Below are 23926 nucleotides of genomic sequence, written 5' to 3'. Positions count from 1 at the left end.
GGAGGGTCTGACACAGTTGCATCACTTCTTGTGCATTAGCATATTGTAGTTCTGTTGCACACACTCAGACAGGTGCATGTACTTAAAGCACTGCTGATCATAAAGAAGTTAAAAACAATGCATTTAATAAAAACAGGGGCATGTGTCATGAAAAACCTGTCCGGACCTTTACCCTAATGATGTCTGAATTGAAATGTTGATATTAATACAAAATACACAAAATCATGACTGTTACATTTGGCTCTGAATTGTGGCTTTGTAACACAGTTTCTTTCATCAGTACTACACATCACACTTTCATCATAATTTTACACATCTAAGAGTGAAATATGGTATAATGATTGTGTTTGTTTATGAGGTGTCTTCCTCATATTGATCAAAGGATGGAGCAAGCGCATGTATGCACACACGTGTGGGGTGAAAACAACAAAAGCAACTGCTTTGTCGAGCTGGGCAATCACACTTGCCCTCCTCTATTTGTCATCACTCGACAGTATGTCAAAGGAAGAGAGATGAGTGGATGTGTTGCACTCTTCTGTCCACTTTTCTGCTTTGATACTTGCTAGTCGAGATTCCTAAGAGGCATAAATGAAACCAGCTTTACACACATGCAAACATAAAAGCATAGCTGCGCATTGCGGCAACCTCATGCAAATAAATCCAGGGATAAACTATATTTATAGCCCTATGCTTCCTTGTATGCTAACTAACTTTCCCTCTTCCTCTTTTCCTTGCTCCTAGACGTGTGTTTAGAGCACATAGGAGGCAGGGAGCTCTCTTGCAACTTCAGCTGTAATGGCAACCAGTTTGTAAGGTGACCTGATTCCTCTGCACTGCCACTGGGACGCAGGTTTCATCCACATGGCCGTGAAGAACAGATGCATGTGAAAGAAGAGACAAGGGGGAAAGAGATGAGAGGAAGATAAAGGGGCCTGACCTCTGCTGCACAGGAGCATCACAAAACATCTGTTTACGAGTGCAAAGATGCTCTTGGGAGAAGCAGATACACACACATGCATGCAAACTCCTACATATGCAAATATACATGCAGTTAAACACCTGCAGGAAAAGCCAAATTCTTGCATCATACATGCAGGGCGTAAATTATTATTATAGTATGCTGAGAGGTTTATTTCTTGCACTTTCCTCATCATCTATTTTTGAGGATTTTTTCATTCTTGTCTCACTCACTTTTCTTTGCATTTTGTTTGTTTCCTTTGCTGTGATGTAAAGCGCTTTATGATACACCTTGTTTGTTAAAAGCACTTTATAAATTGACTTGAATTTCTTGTCCCTGCAATGTCAAATGTGAAATAGCTCCTACTACACACAGGCTGCATAAATGTCTTTATCTAACTTAGCATAGCAACGATGCACACAACAGAGCCATATACTGGGGAAAAATAAGCTTGGTGTGCAGGCACCAACACAGTCTGGGTGACAGGCGCTCCTGTGCTCACGCTCTACTCCTCTGTCACCCCTGTTTAAATCTGTGTACAAAAATGCCTTTGTTCGCTTTCATTCCAAAAATATGCAACATTCATTGAAATTTAGATAAATAATAAATGGCACACCTGGTGTGGAATTAGAATACATGTATCTTTTTTTTTTGTTTCACCATGAGCTGCTGTTATCTGAGTGTATGTAAATATCTGCAAGTTTGTGGGTATTTCTGTCTTTCCGTGTATGTCTGTGTGTGTACACATATGCACCTTGCACCACTGGGGAGAGAACAATCCACACACTACACTGTTAAACTGGGACTGAGCCTGGCAGAGACTCACATCTGCTACATTTTGTAATAAAGATTTTAACATTTCCCTTCAAAGGAAAAGATGGAAACCCTATTATCTATCATCTAGTAACAAATCCTATTACATGTCACCAGCTAATGTCAGAAAAATGTAAATGCTGAGCAAAGTACTGCCTGTTATTCTATGCTTTTACTCTCTTTATAAGCTTCTGGCACTGCCAGAATTGTCATGTACTGTCAGGTAAACTGAAGTGAATTGATAGAAAATGTCTTCACTGAATCAATATTTGCAGAATAAATTACAAAAATAACTCATTACTAATTCTTAGTCTTGTCATTGTAGAAAACGTACCTGCACAAATAACTGGTTTAGCAAATCACTTTCATGTCTCTGTAGACATGTAGCAAAATATTTATGACCAGAGAGAAATTGCTTTCTTTTTTCTGAAACAGCACAGGAGAGTGACGTCAAAGAAATTTACTGTCATGTACTTCAAATCCATAAAAGGATTTCTTAGAGCTCACGAGTGAAAACACAACCTCATTGAAATGAGTAGCAAGGTTGAGGTACAAGGCCATTTTTTTTAATAAACACACAGAACTACTGGAGAAAAACGGTTGTGGCCACAGAAACACAAATGTGAACAAAGGCAGAGCACAGTAACAAGTAGGCTGGAGGTAAATGGGTCCAATAAATTAAGATAGGGGACTTAGTCAGATGAACTGTCTGGTTGCTAAAGTACAACCCGCAGGTGGGCTAATAGGAACAACCATTTTACCAGGAACCCAGTCTGATAAAAGACAAAACATGTGGTGAGGAAATAGAGCAATTAGAGAGCAGCCAAGCAGATCACATATTATTTCTTTTTCATTCATCAGTGCGCATAAACAGCGATCATGAAAAGATTTTCTCAACAGCTCTGTTTTGTTTTCACAGATGCCTTTTGTGGAGAAGCCCAGAGCCCTTCTGACTCCCTGCTGAAGCCTGACCCAGTTTATCCTGTCCAAGGTCCCCTGTGACTGGAGAGGGGGGACAATAGCTGTAAGCTGGTGGGTTTGGCTCAGGCTAATCCCTGGAAGTTCATTATGCTTGCCAATTCAAAAGGAAAGTCATTCAGCGGAGCATTAGCCTGTCTGCTAACCTGCCGCCCCCTGTAAAGCACACTGTGCATACACATCAGTGAAAGGCGGGGGCTCGCCACACCGTATTAATCTCACAGTGTGTGTGTGTGTGTGTGTGTGTGTGTGTGTGGTTTTTTTTTGGGGGGGGGGTATACAAATTGGCAGCAGGAACCAACCAAGGCAGTTTGTTTTGCAGCCCTGGATGGGCAAACTATTTATTGACATTTTCTGTGGTTAACAGAGAAAAGTCACAGGGCAGGATATGCATCTATGAGTGTGTGTATGTGTGTGCAGGACAGAAATGCCCATTCAGCAGTTAAAAGGAATCATTGCAGCGCTCAGCTCCCACACCCCTTCGCTCTGTCGTTCTCCCTCCCTCCATCTCTTTATTTCATGGCACGTCTCCACTGTTCTATCCTTTGTTAAAAAAAAACAACTCCATGCCACCCTTCGCTATTTTTCATGCACCTTCTCTGTGAGCTAATTGCTATGCTTCCTGTGTTTTCAGGTGGTATGTTCCCATGTGCCACCTGCTTTGTATGTCCTCTGTCTGAGAATGTCACATGCTCCTCATTTGTCTTGGAGCACGGAGACAGAGCACAGTGGAAGGAGAGCTTGAGGTGAGACCAAGTCGCACATACAAACACACACATGCTGACAAAATGGCCTTTATTACACAAGCACACTCACAAACACACACAGGTTTATGTACAATGAATAAGTTAAAGACATACATTTACACATCACACACACACACACACACACACACACACACCGCCTCTGCCTTGGCTAGTCATCTCTGTCTAATAAGGAGGCAATAATCTGCTAGAGAAGAGTCATCAAATTCAGCCAAACACAAACCGTCTCCATGAGCAGAAATGCATGTGTGCATTTCACCCACACGCACGCATACACATGCAGACACAAAATCATCCCACTGTTACGCAAATGTCACCCTTACGTAAGCACCATTAGGAAGCACAACATTAGTGCAAAAGGAGGGAATGCGCCTTTGTTGTGCCTTTGTTTCTGTAGATTTGTTTCAACAAAGTCATTAAACATTCATTGCTTCAGCAGTGACTTGAGGTGGCTTCCCTGGCAGCAGAGAGCTAGCCACTTTAGAAGGGGCTCAGGCTAAAAATAGATTAGCATTCCGCATGCATAATGAATGGACAGAGACAGCACTAGCTCTAGCTCTTTCCAGGAGCGATCTGCTATGCTCTGTTTGGCTGTCTCAGCTCTACCGGCGTTCCGGGAGAGCGTTCCCAGACAGGTGCTCCGAGCCAGACAGTATTCCCATATAAACATTTGCAGGCCCAATTCCCAGCCAATCCTCAGCAACAACGTTCCGTTCCCGTTCACCTGTCATGTTTCACTAGGAACACAAGTCATATCTGTCCACCTGTTAGCTTAGGTAATGGAGGACCACTTTACAGGAACACACATGCACACAAACACACACACGTACAAACAGCACGCAGCTTCCTGAGGATTATCTCGGTGTGGTCAGTTTCTGCCTGGCTTGGTAAGGCTCATTTCCTGCCCAACGTCCACTCTCTACACAGGACCACACAAAACACACACACTGAGACAAACGCGTGTGCCCACAGTCATAAATAGTGGCCGGTTATAGGTGTTTTATTTCCTTGCAGCCATTGCTGTGAATTCCAACATGCCAGGGTGTGTTTATGCAATGCCACAGTGCCACTCTAAACTCATTTAGGTCGATTTTAATGGACACCCAAAGCCAAGAACTCTCTCTGCAGCCATTAGATCAGCGGTCCTGGCTGGGAAATGTGGCAATTTGCAATTTCATCTCAATGTTTTTCTCCCTCCATCCAAATGCCTCTCTTCCACCCTCTAAGCTCTCATCAGCCCTCTTTTTTCCGCCTCTTTGACACCCTATGTCTCTCAGTCTGTATCTCCCTTTCAGATGCTTTCTCTTCCTATTTTTACTGGTGCATTTTGAATGCCTTTTTTTTTTCCTCCTTGTTTTTTTTTCTTATGCAAGATGTCTCATTAAACAACTTCAAAAGTCAAAGTTTGGCTTTCTCTATCTGTGCTCCCATTTGGCTCTTTGCGTCTCTTGTTCCTGCTTCTCTGTCATTTTTTTCTCTTCTGTCTCTCTTGCTTGCCGTTTCTGTGTGTAGATGCTCAGCAGAGACGGAAAGAAGCCCCAGAACAAACAGTGTGGGTGTTTGCGAACAAGAACGAGAGAAAGAGAGAGTGTGCCCGCGAGCCTCACTCTACCTCTTTGCCAGTGTCTGCCATTAGGGTGTCAGTGGCAGAGTGAATTTATTTGCTGTGCGGTTACTGGGCTAATGATTGATGTTGCCCCAGCAAACAGTAAACCAATTAGAAGGCTGATGTAACGTCATTTTAAAAGCCTCCTAATCACGTTGCTCTTGAACCTGGGACCCGGGCCTTCCCTAATGAAGATTTATACTGGATCAAAGGAGAGCCTAACGCCATTAACAATAGATTGTATTCCACCAAAAATCACATTAGGACTTCTCTTCCCACCCCTCTCCCTCCCATCAGGCCTCTGCTAAATATATCTGCTGATTACAAGTGCAGATGCACAGAGGAATGGAGCAACGGGAAAGGCGGAAAAGGGAGGCAGAGTGAGTTGGCCCACAGAAGCTAATTGTTGAGAATAAATGTGTATGCTGATGAATAAACTCATCACTGCAGATGTGCATGTGCATTTATGTGTGTGTCTGTGCGCAAATGGGGGAGAAAAATAGTTGCAAGGTGCTGATATAAGCACACAGGGCCTCTAACAGCCACCGAGAGAGGGTCCGGTGATGAAAGAGAAAGCTCAGAGCCAGGGAAACTAACTAGTTTGTCTTTGCTACAGTGATCCTCCTGCCGGCACTTAAAATTCATCACCCCCTTACCTTTCACTTTCTGGTGGATTATTAATGTCATATGGAAAATAAGTACAAACACACCTACTCACTGGCAGCCAATCTGCATTCTGCAGAGCACTGGGGTTGCTTTCACTTGCATCATTGTTTTCTGGTAATAACTGGTAAAGGTGGGAGGGCTGCATTTATAAAGTAATCCATTAACAAATCAACAGTTGTCTGCTTAAAATTTGCTTTTTGTTATGTGAGCCACAAAGCAGAGTGTTTTCTTTTATGTTGCGGTATTTCTCGATTCTTCTTCTTCAAAGAACAATGGAATTTACAGCATCCTTACATGCAACAACAGCCACACTGGAATTTCTTTTACTGTTAAAATATATAAATGGATTTGTAAATGAATGATGACAATAAAATTATTCATTTCATTCACCCCCCCCCTTTAATATTTGAATGTTTTATCTACTGTATGTGTGTGCATTGTGTTAAGCACTTTAAATTAATTATGAAAATGTGCTATAGAAATAAACTCACCTTATCATAACTGATCATGATTTCAGTCAATACCTAAGTTAAATCACTAAGTATATATTTTAAAATCTTACTATTTTTACGATGCAAGCAATAATTTTTGCAGTCCCTTTGGTCTGATTCCTGGTCCTGCAAACAAATGCTGACTTCGGAGGAATGCAAAAAGGCAGAAACCAATGGCCAAAAGAACAAGATGTGACACTAAATTAAAGCAAAGGATCGCTATGCATTTTGATGAGCAAAGACAAACTCAGATCAGGAAATGGACATATGATCAGGCAATGATGTAAAACTGATGTAAAACAAAACAATGAAAGGACAAAAAGGTGGATGAATCGAGTGCTCTCTTACCCGTAGAGGAGGGCTGGGCCCGGAGCAGGTACGAGTCATCTGGGTGGGGCTCCAGGTGAGAGTGGGTAGAGTTTTTCTCCAGCAGGGGCATCTGGCATTCCCTGATTGGTGGAGAAGGGCCAGGAGAGGGGTGGTGGGGGGCAGACGAAGAGGACGGAAGGGATGGAGGGAGCAGGGAGGAGGAAGAGGTTGGAGGGAGTGGGCGACCTGGAGGATGAAGGGAGAGAGAGAGAGAGAGAAAGAGAGAGAGAGGGAGGAGTGGGCGTTAGACACAACAGATGGCAATGACTGACAGTGATACAGGTCCTGTTCCAAGAGGCAGACTAACTGATATCTGGATAACTGTTATGAATAAAATCCAGAACCCCTTAAGGATCAGTTTAACCAAAGTACAAAAACCATATTTCCACGTCACCTCTGGAAGCTGTACGCATGCTGATTCGATTTGGTTTTAAATGTCCAGTGTTAAGATAACTGTTATGAATAAAAATGAATGGAACTTAACTATCAACAATTTTAATTGGAATTACTTTTGATTAAAGGAAATCTTCCTTTGAAAACTGTTGACAGCAAGTTGTGCGGAGTATCCAGAGGAAATGAGACATTTTTTTCATGGCTGTGATTAAAAACTTGGTGCTGCACAAATCTTAGACTGGTGATGTAAAACAAATTAGAACAAAAATCATCTGCATGGTTTGATATGAGTGAGAAAATGTGTAGGGGTTTTTTGTAACTTGGGTGAACTTAAAAAGAATTCTTGCTGCAGGAAGAACTCAACAAAGATAACTACTTTAATTAATTCATAAGTAATCATCTTGGAACAGTCCTGGCCAGAGCAATGTAAAGCAACCTGGATATAAGCACAAAAGCTTGCCGAGACTGGAACAGAGACAGATTCACACAGAAAGCACATATCTATTAAATACATTCATGTGTGATAAAGAAATCTAACTTTTTTGCTTCTTCCTTGACCCAACAATATCAAATTATTTGCAGTGCTCAGGAGAGATGCAGGACAATCACTACCACTGTAAACATAGATTAAATTGAGCCTGTGTAACTTTTGCTGACAAGATAAATGCTAAATGCTAAAATCTACCCTAACCATAGCAGAAGTAGAAAAGTGTGAAAAAGTCAATGAATGTGTCAAGTTTACACTGGCCACCATAACATACTGGTCTCACCAGACCAAACAGCTGTGAATGCAAAACTCTTGAAAGTACTGAAGTGAGCAATGGTGCATTTTATTGCTTATTCACCTTTTTATTTGGAAGACCAAGAAGGTGCCACTTCATCTTTTAAATAGCACACAGTGCTACTTTAAATCAAATGGAGGGATCAAACTTTCATGTGAACCTACATCCATTGTACAGCTGTCCTCTACATGGGTAAGACAAAAGAAAGTTAACAGCCAAGTCTTTAAATAGTCCGAGCCATGGGACACATGGACACAATCAGGCTGTCCCATACACCAGAGAGACAAGGAAGGGGTACAGAGAATTCACTCGACTCTCCAAAGGTTTGGAATCAAGGACAAAGACAAATCTAATAATTTCTATTTAGAGATGGCTCAAAATATAGAATAATTGTCTTCCATATTTGCAGCTCAATCAATCAACAATATGGTAAGAATGAGGCCAATGAGTCCAGTCAATCCACTGAAGGACTCAGGTTATTACATCTACTAATTAGAGAGTCGACCAAAGATGCGTTGACATGCTGATAATCTCTTGTTTTCTCCTGACTCCACATTCAGAATGACAGCCCCAGGCACCAGCGATGTTTTCTTTCAACTGCTTTACAAATAAAGCTTTTTTTAAAAAATATTTCCCAGTCACATCTTGTTCTTCACCTTCCAAAGTTAGAATTTGTCCCTAGCTTTACAAACTTCACCCAACTTCAGTGCCCAGCCTTGTCTTCTTCTTTTCACACCGAACAAAAACAGGCAGGAACAGAGGAAGTGAGAAAAAAGTCATGAGACCTTGGAGAAAACGATAAGCTGAGCATTCATCATCATACTATACTATATGTGGTTTTCTTCCTCCTTTTCTTACTGATAAGTTCTTCAGAGTACAAATGTGGTGTAATTGTAATTTGACAGCTTTCACCTTCCCATTGCAGAGTATTGATACAAATCTAAATGTGTAAAGGCCCTGCTAGATGGGAGACTTTTTTTAGGCGATGGTGCAATATTGCTTGCATCAGGGAAACAGTACCTGGGCGAGGTTTGGGAGACGATCAATGTAAGTATCACTTTAAAAAAACACACACACAAAGTGGTTGGACATAGCTGTTGACTGCATGTTTTCTGTCTCAAAAAGAAGCTCATTAATCAGGGAAAATGCACACTGGAGTCCAGGCATAGGACTTTATAGAGATATATTTGATAGAAATTGAGGCAGAGTGATGCCTCTGCCCTGCTGTCCAAACTGCTCCAGCTTAGAGCTTTGCGTCATGGAAACCAGAGCTAGGATCGATCCACAGCCCCACGTTAACTACACCCCAGAGAGATGCCGGCCTCGTCTTCTGTTTAGGTATGTGTGTTCCTGTATATGTGTCTGGTCAATCTCATCAGAGTAAACACAGAAAAATGGATAAACAATGGCAAAACCAACGCTGTGGCCGACAGGGCGGAAAAGAAGAGGGGCGGGGAGGGACACTGAGAGATGGATGGAGACAACAAGATCACAGGGGGGAGCCAGGGCAATAGAGAGAGAGAGAGAGAGAGAGAGAGAGAGAGAGAGAGAGATAGGAAGGTGGAGATGGAGGATGAAGAGGTGAAGAGAGAGCTATAGGACAAAAATGCCATTGATCTAAATGAATCAATCACTCACCCCAACTGACGGCGAGAACAGATCTTGATATTTGCATATTTAAGACTTTTAACGAGGCTATTGGTGACAACAGGCAATGAGAAGTGTGTGTGTGTGTGTGTGTGTGTGTGTGTGAGGCAGAGATCATTTGATTGCACATTTTTATCGCGTCTGTGCACAACTATGTGTGCGCAAGCTCGCACGCATAAGGTTATGTGTATGCCAGTGTAGTTATTAATATTTTAAATCACTTTAATTACAAAAATGGAAAAATTGCTTTAGTTGGCCAAAAGCAATTAAGGGAACTTTAATCTCCTTAGCAATTATGCTGAGGGGCATCTTTAACTCAGTCTTTTCTGCCCGCTACATTTCTAGAAAGGTCAGTTGAAATTGCTTTGTGTTATTAGCACAAAGACTTGGCAATGAGCTCACGTGCTTCTCTTGACGATTTGCTCGTTGTCATCCTTCAGCCGCCTCCCCGGCCATCTGCATACATCTCTCAGTCCATCTCTCTGCGCCTCTCTCTCACTCTCTGAATCTACACTTCTCTCACAAGTGTTGATTAGTGTGAAAATAAGTGTATCATTGGGGGACTAGGCATCCGAGGAGTGTAGCACTGTATTAAAGGCATTAGCGGAGTCCCTGGGTGATTACATTACAATGTAAAAAGAAACACGATCATCATTAGTTTGCTGTGTGAGCACCAGGCTCTGACTTGCTTATGAGTCATACAAGTGTTCGAGCTGTTGCTGTGTTACTGTACGTCTCCACTGACTCATCTCAATAGGAGTTTTGTATATTGTTTCCTCATGAAGCCGTTCTTTACTGTGCGATGGCTTTACGCATCCGACACAACTCTGCTTGTTGAGTGCTCAATTACTTTTCTTCTCTTCTCCTCGTCCTTGTCTCTATTTCTGTATAACACACACACACACACACTCACACCCTCCCCTTCCTGCCTTGCTCCGTCCATCCGTCCACCCATCTGGCTGAGGTGAGGAGTGGTAGGCTGAGGAGAGTGGAGTGGAGCGAGGGATGGAGCGACAGCTGGAGCCCAGTCAGACAAGGAGAGACAAATTACCCCTCTAACGAGAGTCATTCATCATCTCCTCATCTCTCCCTTCTTTCATCGCTCTCTCTCCCTCCACACCTCTATGTGAAATATAGGGCACCTGGATGGCAAGTCCAGGAAAAAAAAACCCCATCTACCTCACAACTTTACACTTGATGTTGTTCTTATTTAATTGCTACTCACGTGACTTGTGCCGCTAAGTCAATCAGCATGAGCTTCTATTGAAATGATGGAACATAACGTAGAGAGGGGTAACAACAAGATAAGGCAGACGTGAAATGATTGAATGGGTGGTAGGAGGGGAAGAGGGAGGCAAAAGAAGCGACACACCCATGCTGGCACATGCAGAGACTCATTACCATGGCTGCTGTCAGCACAGATGTTGGACTGAGGGGGAGCTGTCACTCAGTGGGTGTGTGTGTGTAAGTATGCACATACGTGTGTGTGTATATGTGTGGTAATGTCTGACAGTGATCTGAGGGCTATTTAGTGATGACAGCTGCTGACACAATGGGCCCTTTTCTCTATTTATCTATACAGTACTGTCAGTCTCCTCCATCTCTTCCTGTCCCCCCTCCCCCACCCTTTCTCTCAAATCCTCGCCTCTTCTTTCCTCTTATTCACTCCTTTTTAACATTTCACATTGAGCTAAACTGTGGTAAGATGGCAAGATGCACACCTGTTGTTGTCTGTATGTGCGAGCAACAAATGAATGCCGCAGCCTTTCCAGGAATGGTCTGAGTTCATGTGCTTCATACTTTGAATGCTTCCTCCCCTCGTAATCTGTGCTACCGGAGAACATGAGCGGTAAAACGAGTAAAGCGGGAATGGAGAGATGAGAGGATGATTCAGTAGATGTGTTTTAATTAATAAAGTTGGGCTTTCACAGCCAAAAGAGATGATTGTATCACTGGATCGTTATTTGATGTGTTACAGAGTGTCTGGGTTCTTCTCTGGCCTAGAGCGCTACACTGCTCACTCTCACTTCCTCACTTTCATCTCTCCTGCATCACGCCATCGCTCCACAACTACAGGGGCCCTCTTACTGAACAGGCAGATCTTACACACACACACACAAAATATCACACACACACACACACACACACACACACACACACACACACACACACACACACACACAAAAATAAACAACCTACAGCTGAGGCTGAAGATGCCTTCCAGCTGGGGGTAAAATAATTCCTCATTACTGTGTTTCTTGATTTAATTCTATGTATTCCAGGATTATTAACTGCAGTTAAACTCATGATTCGAAGCATTTACACTCTTACTTTTCTGATTTTAACCTGAATATCATTTCGGGCTGTGACATTCGGGTTTACATTTGTACTATTATCACTCAATGGGACACGAGCTGGAGTTTTACACCGATTATTCATAACTTTTAACCAACTATTTTAACCATTCAGCCATAGGTTTTAGCTACTGCTTTTTCAATTTCTTGAAGTCAATTATCCCAATTGTTTATTATTAAGATGACCATTTATAAGTACTTTTTAATTCTTACCAGTTTCCAAAAATGATTTCAGTGACTTATTTATTACTTTCAACTGTCTATGTAGCTCAAATATGCTTTGTATAATAAAAAGAAGAAAAAAGCTAACTGTGAAACTAAGTGTTATTTATTTATTTATATTTCCAACCTTTGGCCCAAATGTAGATTACTGATTTTTTTAAATCCGATTTTCACAAATACATTCCCCAAACCTTTTCTTTTAAAATAAGCCTTATAATAATGAGCCTTCAGATGATTTACTTATGAAACTTGGTATATTACAGCCCGCTCAACAGGATGTGCATCAAAATGGAACTCCCTGAAACCACATTATTTGGTAAAGGAAACACACAGAGAAATGACAGGATGAAACCTCAAAACGCATTGTTCCATCTTTTCAATCACAAATCAAACTCCACCTCAACTGAAGATGGTTAGTGACTACGAGGCCATTCAGAAGTAACAGGTTCTGACGATTAGTCACCTCCTAACAATATCCTCCGACTTTCATATATCACAGTGTTGTAAAGGGATAATAGAGACAAAATTCATATGAACAGGTTTTTGAAAAAAAAAGGCAAAGAGAGGAGAGTTTGTAGTTTCATCTAATCTTCATCTACAACTTCCACAAGGATATGACTATTCTACAAAATAACACAATGAGACAGAGTCAAACATCAAAACTCCACTGACCAGGCCACTAAGACACACAGTGTAAGACAGTGGAGGGTGCTGCAGGGAAAGAAACCTATGGCAACAAAACATCTGGTTCAGTTGGTTTCTCTCTCCTCTTCTCATTCAAAAGAATGTTTTTTTATTTTTATTTTTATTTTGAGAAGAGCAAAGAGGAAGACCAAAACAAGATGACATGGTGCAATGCACTCAGCTTTTTGACCCAGATGCACAGCTGCAGCCCAGCACCTATGTGCTTCTGCAAATTGAAACCTGTCTCTGTTGCTGTGAAGTGCAAATGTGTGTAGCTATGTGTGTGTGTGTGTGTGTGTGTGTGTTGCTCTACAGAGCATTAGGATGCTAAAGCATACCCATGCTGTCCACTGTTTGAGATGTCCACTGTGTAACTTGGGGCAACCACGGAGGCTGCATTACCATATAAATTACATCCATGTTGTTGTTGCCGCTGCTGTAGATTGATGGTATTGTTATGGATTCCATGCATTGAACCCTCATTGAAAACAATCAAAATAAATAGTCTCCTCCTCCCCCATAAATGCAGACACACACATGGATGCCTAAACATGCACACTTAGTCATAGGTGCACGCGCCTATAAAGGAGCTTGTGCGCCTGAAAATACACATCCACACAAACCCTCAACCCCAGGTGCAGACGGACAGCCACCCATTGTCTCAGTCTTCCTCTGAACATGCTATGTAATGGCTGAAAGGAATGGATCTGATTGAAAAGGGGCAAATATTTGTGTGTGTGTTCATAATAACTAACTTGAAAAACCTGTAAGAATACATAAGCATTTTGCTGTTGCCATTCTCAGTATGCTGCAGAATAAAAGCTATTTTAAAACTTCAGGGCAAAAAAACCCCCATAATATAATATAAATTATAATAATAATATATAAGTGGCATACAATATAATAATGCAGTAACAAAAAGCATACAAAATGAAGTCATTTCTTGCCACATTCTCAAGCTTAAAACATGCTGCCCAATTTTTTTTCAAATGCATTTTCCCAGTTATTAAATACAGTGACAGCAACTGCATGATGCCAAACAATCTTTTAATAAATTTAAGTGCAAAGAAAAAGCATTTTGCTGTATTAAATCCAACTATTTTCCATAGTTGGAAGCAGATTTTGTGATACCAGCAAGGCTGTTTCCACATTTTCTCACGTGAGAGAAGGGTTGAGAGTGACATATGGACAGGCTCTTTGATGACTGGAGATGGCACTTGGTTTTGGCACTTACTGAAGTAAAGATGCTAAAAAACAACATGCTTGCAGCTTTGAAAAACCGTCTTGGATTTATATTGTATCTAGAAGACCAATATCTGTGTATTTGTTATCTCGACTGCAGAAGGCTTTCAGGTGTTGCGGTGCAGTCTGCTGTGCTGTGGAAGATTGCACTGCAGGAAGTTTAGTGACATGAGCACAAATTATGAACTTTAGATAATATGTTGTGGACATAGACTATGAGAGGTCCTTATAATCCTTCAGCAGCACTTGCCTACTACATTTTCGGCCTGCCTATCATGTAAAAAGGTGAGTTGCAGATAGAATTAAGTTAAGAACCAGGTTTAATTAAAGCTATAATTAATATTTATTAAAGGCTCAAGATGAGACAACCAAATTGTTCTAATAAAGATGAAGGTAAGGATTAGGGAAGAAAGAAGCTTGCCAGAAAAAAAAACTTTATTCACTCTTCAAAACATTTTCATAATTTAACATTTATATGTGACTTATTGAAAATTAAATTAAACGTTTACACCCATTCATAACCCCCTACATTTCCTGCCTAGTTATAAAAATGCCCCCAGAACACAATCATTTTATGGCAGATGAAAAAATACCCTTATTTTCACTTGCAGTAAACTGCATTTGCATTTTAAGTTTGCCCTCAGTTTAGGAAATTTTGGAAGACAGGCCTCATGCAAAAACCATTAGTCACTCGATGGCAGTCACGAAGAATCTAATGCATCAAAAATTACTCACACACAGTGTCATAAAAACCACATGCAGACATGAGCATATAGAAATACACATGTAACAGCATACTGTAAATGGACACACGCTCATATTCACACATGCACAGTTTCTTACACAAATACCTATTGAACCTAGCAGGGCTCCAGTGAACCAGCCAGCAATTGCTGTGGTTGCTATGACAATCTAGCTTTGTAAAAAGCACAAAAAGAACAGAAAACAGCTGAAAAACAAAGAGAAAAAAAAATAAAGAGAAGAAAAAGATTTTGGAGAGAAAAGAAATGAGGGAAGAAGAGCCCTGCGAGAGCGGGAAGATGCTAAGCAATCCGAATTTGTTCAGTGCACGGATCTGCCGGTTTGTGACCTTGTGCAGTCAGATATTGTGTTGTATTGTAATCTTATGAATAAACTCAATTTCAGTAAAGTCTTTTTTGTGTGACATCACATTATGTGAAGCACGTGTGTGCATGACAAAGAGCTTGTGAGGCCAAGTCAGCATAGTCTCTTTTGATAATTAGCAAGCGCATGCATGTCCTTGGTATCCTCTTCACTGAGATCAGCCAATAGAGGGGTAATGTATTTAGAGCAGTGGATAATGACTGTACTGTGGCCTGTTGCTGACATGTATGTAGCTGCGGAGGACAAAAAGAAGAATATAATGCAGTCCAGTGCAACACCACCTTTAACTATGACCTCAATAATAAACATATAATTGACATTTTGGGATTTTATTAAAAAAAGGCATTCTTTGAATCCCACACAAATCCTGCTACCGAGTTGCACCTTTTGCTCTCTTCATCAATTGCAGAATGTGCTTAGGAGGCGGTCCTAATCACTGATTGCATTATTAGCTGCTGCCTTAGTAAATCAGATGTTAATTACATGCAGATTGTGAGCTCAAACAGAATGAAAGGTGCAGCGTAAACTTGCTCCACACTTTCATGTTATGTCACATAAATCTGGCCCACTATCTCCGGGCCTCCCCCCTCATGAAGGTGTGCTTGTGTTTGTGAGTGTGTAGAGGAAAGTGGAATGAAGTGATTGGAGAATACCATGCATGTCCATGCCCTCTGAAGTAGCTTCTGGTTTAGTCATGGTTGGCTGAGTGGATGTGTGTATGTGTGCGATAGAGCCGAAGCCACTGAGGCCAATTTCAACAGAAGAGCAGTTTGATGCAGGTTTTGTGTTACCTACCTACCTACCTATCCATCTGTTTCTGCAAGAACACGCAATCCTCACGCAGCCTTACAATTAGCACAGCTTGCATCAGCTGACATCAGCTGACTCAGAGGAATATGGAAGTCCCCATGCTAATGGACTTCACATACAGTGGTGCATCTAGGTGTATGCCTGAGTGTGTACTTCAGAGTGCTTGTTTGTGTGCCCATTTTGCACAAACACTCTCTTGCAAACGTGATGCAACTCTCCAAGGCACAACCTGCAAACCCATTCCGCTCATAAACAGTTGTGCTCAGCCAAGCAGAGGCAAAAGACTTTACTAAGCACTGGAGGAGACAGAAAGCCCAGTCGAAGGTTCAACCGCTGTCTCAGCCGCTGTGAACTACAGACATCAGAGACAAATAATAAATGCTAATCTTTGTGGGACGAAGCCAAGTCAGTCAGTTTAAGCTGAGAGTGTTGAATGAGATTTTTAATTACTGCATGACCTGGGGTATATTAGAGAATATTAATGAGGATCATTAACCTAGAGGTAACTAAGACCCCTCCTCCTTAACTACAACTGATAGCACCTCTGCTGTCTGACACTAAAATATCAGCGTGTGCATGTGCGTGTATGTGCGTGTAAAAAAACAAAAACAAAAAAAGAACTACCAATTAAAAAGGCCTGTTATGTCCTTTGTGATAAACTCCAACTACTTGGTAAAAGTAACTAAATGGAGTCAATCTCCTTTTGAAGATGAGGAATTATAGAGCAGGAAACCCGAACTTTGGGACAAAAGCACCTACTGCTGAACGCACAACCTTGGCTTGTTACTTTCATGTGGCCATTTGCTGCTGACGAAGGATGGCAGGGGCTGAAACTGTAGAAGAAAAAAAAATTTGTCTGGTCTTTTATGCAGTCTCACAGGGAACAAAAAAAAAAACATTCTCAAAGGGGAGAAAGTAGCTACAGCACAGAGCGGGATGAAAGATGAGGAGGAAAGAACAATTTCAGTCGACATATGCAAAGGTCAAGGTAATTTCAATGGATAAAGAAGTGGACAAACGGAAAAAAAAGAGGTTTCTGCCTGAATCTCTTTGCCTACATGAGGTCGAGGTGGCACAGAGGAGGGCCCATTTTCCACCTCCTGCTACATAAATGCCAGGGACGATATGTCATCCAACCATCATTTTTGTAACCCCCACCCCCCATCCCCATCCTCAGTGGTATAGAGGCAGATGCTTTTAACTTTAAGACGGCAGACTCTCTGTGTTTGACTTGTAACATCTCCCTCCCCAACTCATTCATGCACAGATGCCTATGTAAAGATACACTTACACACAGTCTTCTTTATCTCTTACTCTGTCCATTTCTCCCCACTCTCCTGTCTCAGCAGTTTATCCTTTCATCTTTACATAACTGTGTGGTCCCTCAGTGACCTGCTCTAAAAGTACTCATTCCACAGTATACACACACACACACAATACCGCTAATCCACAGTGCAGGGACCCATCCACCTAAGCTTTGCATTCCACTCCAACTTTATCTCACATCTCTACTCGTGTCAATACACTCACTGGAATAAAAATATCAATAAGATAATGAGCTCAGAGCCCGTGCAAGGAAACTCAGTTGCAGTGATATACACATAGGGCTTATATTTGAAATATAGGGCAACAGAGCAGAGGGAACAAAGCTCCTTTGTGCAGCGAATCCAAAGAAAGAATGACGGCCATGTTGTTGAGAGTTCTGGTTGGTTACATGCACAATGGAGGCAATCACTTGAGCAGTGCGCTGTTCTATCTGGTGCTGGTATGGAATAATGGGGCATAATACTGCTCTCGGGTACCCATTTACTGTACATTATACAATCTGATGCTAAGCGTAGTATGGCTGAATGCACCATATACAGTTGAACTGTGTTTGAATTCAGGCTATTGCAAGTGGAGCTGTGGTACATTTTATGTAAATGATGTGTCTGTGTGTCTGCGTGCCTGCCAGTGTGTGCATATGCATCTTCCTTCAGTACATTGTGCATTAATTGCCATTCCCAGTGGTCGTCAAGAGAGAGCAGGACTCCTGTGGGATATCTGCACCTTCATTAGACTCTACTGATCATCACGCTGCAGCACCAAGAGAGGGCCTGTTCCCCTCTTTCATCACTCCTTCTTCACTTCACTACTCCCTCGCCTCTCTCCTGTTCTGCCACCACTCTGCCATCATTTTTTATGCCTTGTGTTATCTCTCCACCAGACCCCGCAGTGTCGTTCTCTTTATACGTTATCTTCATGGCATTTCTGGGTTTATTGGGCTGGTGGACCAATGAAATGAAGGACTGGAAAAAAGTGAGGAAAATGTGCGAGAAAGTTCTAGACTAGCTGGACTTGAACACAGCCGCTCTACTGTATGTTCACCCCCTAAGCCGCCGCTCTGTGGTGTATCACGCTCCCTCAATTTGTAATGGCTTATGATTTCACTGGCTCCTGTCTCATCCTTCAACATTTCTGTCATTTTACCTCCCCCTCTTCACCCCTTTCCACTTCCTCTCCACCCTCATCTCGCATGTTCTTTTGCATTTTCATTCCCATCAGTCTTCCTTTCGTCATTATCTCTCAGTTAATATTTCTCACTGTCTCAATCCCCAGTGCAAGTGGTTCTTAACCCCAGGGGGTAGGCTTGCTAGCACTCCACAGACCCCTACAGACATGTAATGCACACCATGCCCCCCATCTCCCCTCCTCTCTTCCCCCTTCTTCTCCAACTCAGGCCTCCTCTCTCTCTCTCTCTCTCTCTCTCTCTCTCTCCCCTCCTTTTTCCGTGGTGGATGAGAGATGCCAGCTGGAGGAAACAGAGAGAAATGGGCCCAATTACAGCATTGGGAACTGAAAGTTGGCTAATTAACTCTAATTCGCTAACAAACTGCTTTTTCACCAAGAATCATCTCTCTCTGTCACATGGCACACACATGCATGAGCATCTGCATTTACGTGCACTGCCAAATAAAATAAAAAAAACAAATTCACACATGCATACCAACACAACTGCAGGTACACATGCATACAAAAACACACCCTCGCCCCCTGCTCATTGACACACACACACACACACATATACAAGCTCACATGCCCACACAAATGTGCACGGACCCACTTGCTCAGCTGTATTTACCGCAAGGGCAATATGTTGATTACGTTAGAGTGGCTGATTATTGCACAGTGACAGTAAAGGAAACAAATGTCTTTCATAGGCAGGCATCTATCTCAGCAAGAGGGCTTCTAGCGATAGACTAAAGCAGCAAATGACTGTGCTGTATCCAGTTATGACAGACAAAAGAAAGAGGGCAGGAAGGGGGAAGAATAAAAAGAAGAGAGTGATTGCACAAATGAGGTTCAGGGAGAACAAAAAAGTTAGAGGAGCACCAGATGGAGAGGGGAAAACAGATGAATAAAGGATGAAAAAAAGTGGATGGATGGATGGAGGAGATGAGACAAAGCGAGGAGATTGATAAAAAGCGCTTCACTGGGTTTTGTAGTAAAGCTGTGAAATAGTTATCCCCTACAACAGGATAATGGTAGTTGGGGGCAAGAACAATGGGTTTATGTGGAGCAAAGATGCTATCTGGGGTAAAATAAAACAAAACAAAACAACAACAACCACCCCACCCTACCCTAAAAAGAAGTCACACAACTTCACATACAAGTACAGACTGTGGGGTGTTTCATTACTTGTGCGTTACAGACTGTATAGGGAATTATAGTGTAGGCAGCACTTGGAACAATAAGCTTGTCAACGTTGAGTTATCAGAACAGGTGTCCAGTGGGCACAGCTCCTCTGAAATAGCAGTCTGATCCTGCACACACGCACACACACACGCACATACACAGTATATATGAGTAGGAAGGGTGAAAGCCTAGTGAGTCAGGATATCCTCTCATCCCTCTCCATGAATCATGAAAATCTCCTGGATTACTAGACGTGATAAGAAGTGTCTTACAAGAGTGTGATAATACACACATATGACTAGCGCGCACACACACACACAGAGCCACATACTCAACACCTGACCACATAGAAGATGGTTTTAGACGGGAAAACAGCTACTTCTCACTTCTGCACCTTTCACTTGCACTCCTTCCCTCGTCCTCTCTTAGCAGCCCTCTCTCTTTCCTCTTCCAACAAAGTTTCTCTCACAGCCTTCATCTCCAGCCCTACATTTCTCACTGATTCCCCTGCAATGAGACTGATAGTTACTCCTTTTCTTTTCTTGATCTATTTCTCTGATCCTCCTTTTTCTCATCTTCCACTTGCTCCATCTCCATCCTTTTCTCACACCTCATTAGTGATGCTAATACTCCAAGTAATAGAGGCCACCGTTTACAGTGTCTGTGTGTGTATGTGTCTGCATGACCATACACTCTGGAAGGGACTGTGCCTGGGAAGCGGAGATGAGTTTCCCTCTCTGATCCCATTTCTCTGTCTGGGCCCTACTCTCTTTGCTGGGAGAAAATCCGATGGAAATGCAATCACAATCAGTTAGGGTCCAGACGAGAACGGACACACACACACACACACACACACATACAAGCACACCCAAACATACACTCTATTCCACTACCGCAAGGGAGCCATGCAGAAAATTGTTTTGGACATGGTGATGAGGAAAGGGGAGTCTGGGGTGTGGTGAGAGGGGACTTTTTAATTTACATTTTTAATGTAAAATATCATTCAAAGAGGGAAAGTTAGGCATCTCATTATACCACTTCTTTATTACACACAAGGCACATCGGTCTCAGGATACTGTGTCCTGAAAAATATGCACATACACAAACAGGTGTGAACACCCTGCTTCCCTCCAGCCATAATCACCAAATTAGAAATGAGGCTCTTCTTCAGACACCATAAATCTGGAGAGGAATAATCTACTCTGTCCTCCAGACGTCGTCAATCACAGATAATCTACATCTTTGGATTTCCCCTCCTCTACTCACAGCACCTCAGAGGGGTCACTTTGGAGAAGACTTTGTGTAAACCCATTTATTAAGGTTAAGGAAACTTTGTGGACCTGATTAAAATAAACCAATGTTGACTACGGGAAGCAGATGCAATGTGGTGTGTGAGACACTTTTTATATCCACCATCCGCCATCCGCACCGCCCTCCTCTACAGTGCTAACAACACCGTGATACTTCTGCTTCGGACAGAAAACACTCCCACTTTGCACGACCATGAGACGTTTCCTGTCAGAAAAATGCAAACATTTGTTATTTCAAGTGTTTAAATAAAAGACTATCAGTGTCATTTTTTGGACAAATGGCCTTTTGTATCATTGCCCTTATAGTTAGGACATGCGACTTTAAAGCAGCAGTAGCTTGCTTTTTTGTCCACTTAGAAGCAGAACGCCATAAAAGGCTGAACATCGCACATGCTTTTGAAGTACAAAAGTGGTTAAGTGTGTAAACATCCAGCAGACTCGTGTTCAGCAGCTAATTGCCAACAAGTCAGCCATTTGGCGCTGAGCAGGTAGCAGAGCTTTTGTGGAAGAAATCAGGGTTGAGTAGTGAAGCAGAAAGAAACATTAAAGTTGTGGGCTGTAGCATCAAAACAATGAGCTGAAAAATGCTTTAAACACCTTGTAGAGCTGAGGGAAACTACAGAACTGGCTGGTTATTCTCTGTCAGTTTATCACCATGAGCTCGCTCTTTTAGATTATGCCTAGTCATTTACCCCCTTGCTCATATTAAAAATGTTAGCAGTGCAGCTTTAAATATTAGTCTTCAGCCAGTTCTGTGAGTAAGGTGCAGTTGACCTAGAGGTTTTCAGCATTATTTTGTAGTGAAAACAAAATAATCGAGCAGTCAGGAGAATAATGCAAAAGAATTACTTCTCAGGCGATGTACAGTAAAGGTGAATTCCAGCAAAGGACTCTACTATTTTCTAAAGGCCAAGGTGGGTGGTTTGTTTTCAAGTACTGATCTGTTTGGTCAGTATGAGCTGTTGATTACCACCACAGCACAAGTACAATAAAAGGTTCGCAGTAGTAAATCATAATCTCTGTCTTTCTAAACTCCTGCTCTGCTCGATCAAATGAGACGCGTCCTGCCGTTGGCGTTGCCCCTGCTCTGAGGTCAGAGCAAGTTATGTCAGGCCAAAATGAGTCTGTGTGGCTCTCAGAGGCCCCTGGGGCTCCTTGTGGCCTCCCTATGTCATAAACAATCAGTGTCAGGCCATCAGTCTGACATATGGGCTGCCGTGAGGATCAACCACCTGCAGGAACACTAGTGGTGATGCCTCTAATGGGCTTTGAATATAGCATGTGAAACCATCTGCACTCCGCACTGTTAAAGCTGCACCGTCAGGATGACTTGTAGTTTTTTTAGCCCCCCATCTACATCTGAACGTACATTATCAGCATCTGCGTATGTTCGTTTGGACATCTGCCCGTGTCAACGGTGATTTAAATGTTTTCTAAACAGCAGAGCGAGTTGACACACAGTTAATAAACTGTCCATCTGATGGCTGAATTTGATTGACATCGATTTGTGTAAACAACGTTATGTGACTATCTCAAACTTGGTCCCTAACCTGCAGTGATTCAAATTCAAAACCTGTTTGCTCATATTGGATAGCAATTTTAAATCAGCCGGATTTGTGTCAGCGCTCCGATAATCATCCCCCAAAGACCTTGTCAGAGAGTGTAGTTTCACAAAGTAATGCAAACACACGGTTGGAAAGTGAACCCAACACTGCCCTTCCTCTCCTTCTTCCTTTTTTCTCTCTCCTTTCATGCTGTTTTTTTGTCCTCTACAAGTCTCCTGCAGTTCTTAAAGGCTGAGACGGCACTGTGGGAGTCTGATCACTACTGAGTCCACATGCGCACACGCACACACACACGAGGGCACACACAGTGGCTCAGGAGGTAGAGCGGGTCGTTTCCTAACCGGAGGATTAGCGGTTCGATTCCTGGCTTGCTCAGTCAACATGTCGAGGTGTCCTTGAGCAAGATACTGAACCCCCAGTTGCTCCCGGTGATGTCACCGGTGTGCGAATGGGTGAATGGCCGAATAATGTGAAAGCGCTTTGAGTGTGCTGTAAAAGCATAGAAAGGCGCTATACAAGTATAAGACCATTTACAGTGAGTTTCCTTTGTGCTGCAGAAAAATCGTGCAGCTTTGGAAGTGTGTCTGTCAAAATGAAATTGCTGGCTGCATTACAAGCCTTTGAAGGTATTGAAAACTCACTTTTACAATCGCCATACAGGGAGGTAGACAGAGGGCTGTGTGAACGTTTCTGGGTGTAGGTGAACAATTTGTCAGTTTGCAGTTGATTATCATTGTTTTAGCTACAGTTTGTTCCTCAGCCCTCCACACACCCGCCGCATCTTCGCTTGGATAATCCTTAACTCTTTCTTCTTATTTTTGAACTCTAAACAAAGTCATTTCTCTCTGACACCCCCCACTGGGGGCAAACAAATTCTCAAAGCCAGCCAAACACTGAGTCACACGCACACACATTCATCTATGAAAATACACTCCCGCAGAGAAACATTAAGAAGCACAGGATGGACATACCGTAATGGCTTTCTGATAATTATTCATAAAGGTGACTGTTGCGCGAGTACCACTAAGTGCTCGAGCTCAGCAGCGTGGAATGAGGCTAGAGTTAGTCACAACATGGGCAGATGACCAACATCAGGATCAGCCTGACACACACACACACACACACAGGGCTATAAGCTGAGGCACACACATATCCATGTCACATCCGTGACTTGGCCTCATCATAACATTTCAATTAGCTGCAGAGGACAGTCTGGCCACACACGGTCATGCCTCCCATCTGGGGTTACTGCACTAAAACAGGCAGGCGGATGGACGGACAGAATGACAGACAGGCTTATGGCCCTCCGCGCTGATTAACTCTGAGAGATAAAGAGGGTGGGGTGAAATCAGAACAGTGATGGGAATAATCAGGAAAGGCAGTGAGCTGTACTTTTCTCGGAATTACAATATGGTCACTGAGTGCATATAGCTGTTCTCAATTTCTGTTTCTTTTACCTCCAGCTCCACAGT

The 23926-nt window shown here is 42.5% G+C and overlaps 1 protein-coding gene across 1 annotated transcript in view; it reads right to left on the bottom strand.

Annotated features, from left to right (window-relative positions):
• The window catches only part of LOC109955543 (teneurin-2-like), a 245147-nt gene that overhangs the window by 54282 nt on the left and 166939 nt on the right, over window positions 1-23926 (bottom strand). The window contains 1 exon segment of the mRNA XM_020591803.1: window positions 6625-6831. Coding sequence (XP_020447459.1) covers window positions 6625-6831 — 207 coding nt within the window.

The sequence above is a fragment of the Monopterus albus genome, unplaced genomic scaffold (genome assembly GCF_001952655.1).
Source record: "Monopterus albus unplaced genomic scaffold, M_albus_1.0 scaffold2.1, whole genome shotgun sequence".
Taxonomy (NCBI): domain Eukaryota; kingdom Metazoa; phylum Chordata; class Actinopteri; order Synbranchiformes; family Synbranchidae; genus Monopterus; species Monopterus albus.
Note: the sequence above shows the minus strand (reverse complement) of the source record. Positions and strands in the feature narration are given on the sequence as shown.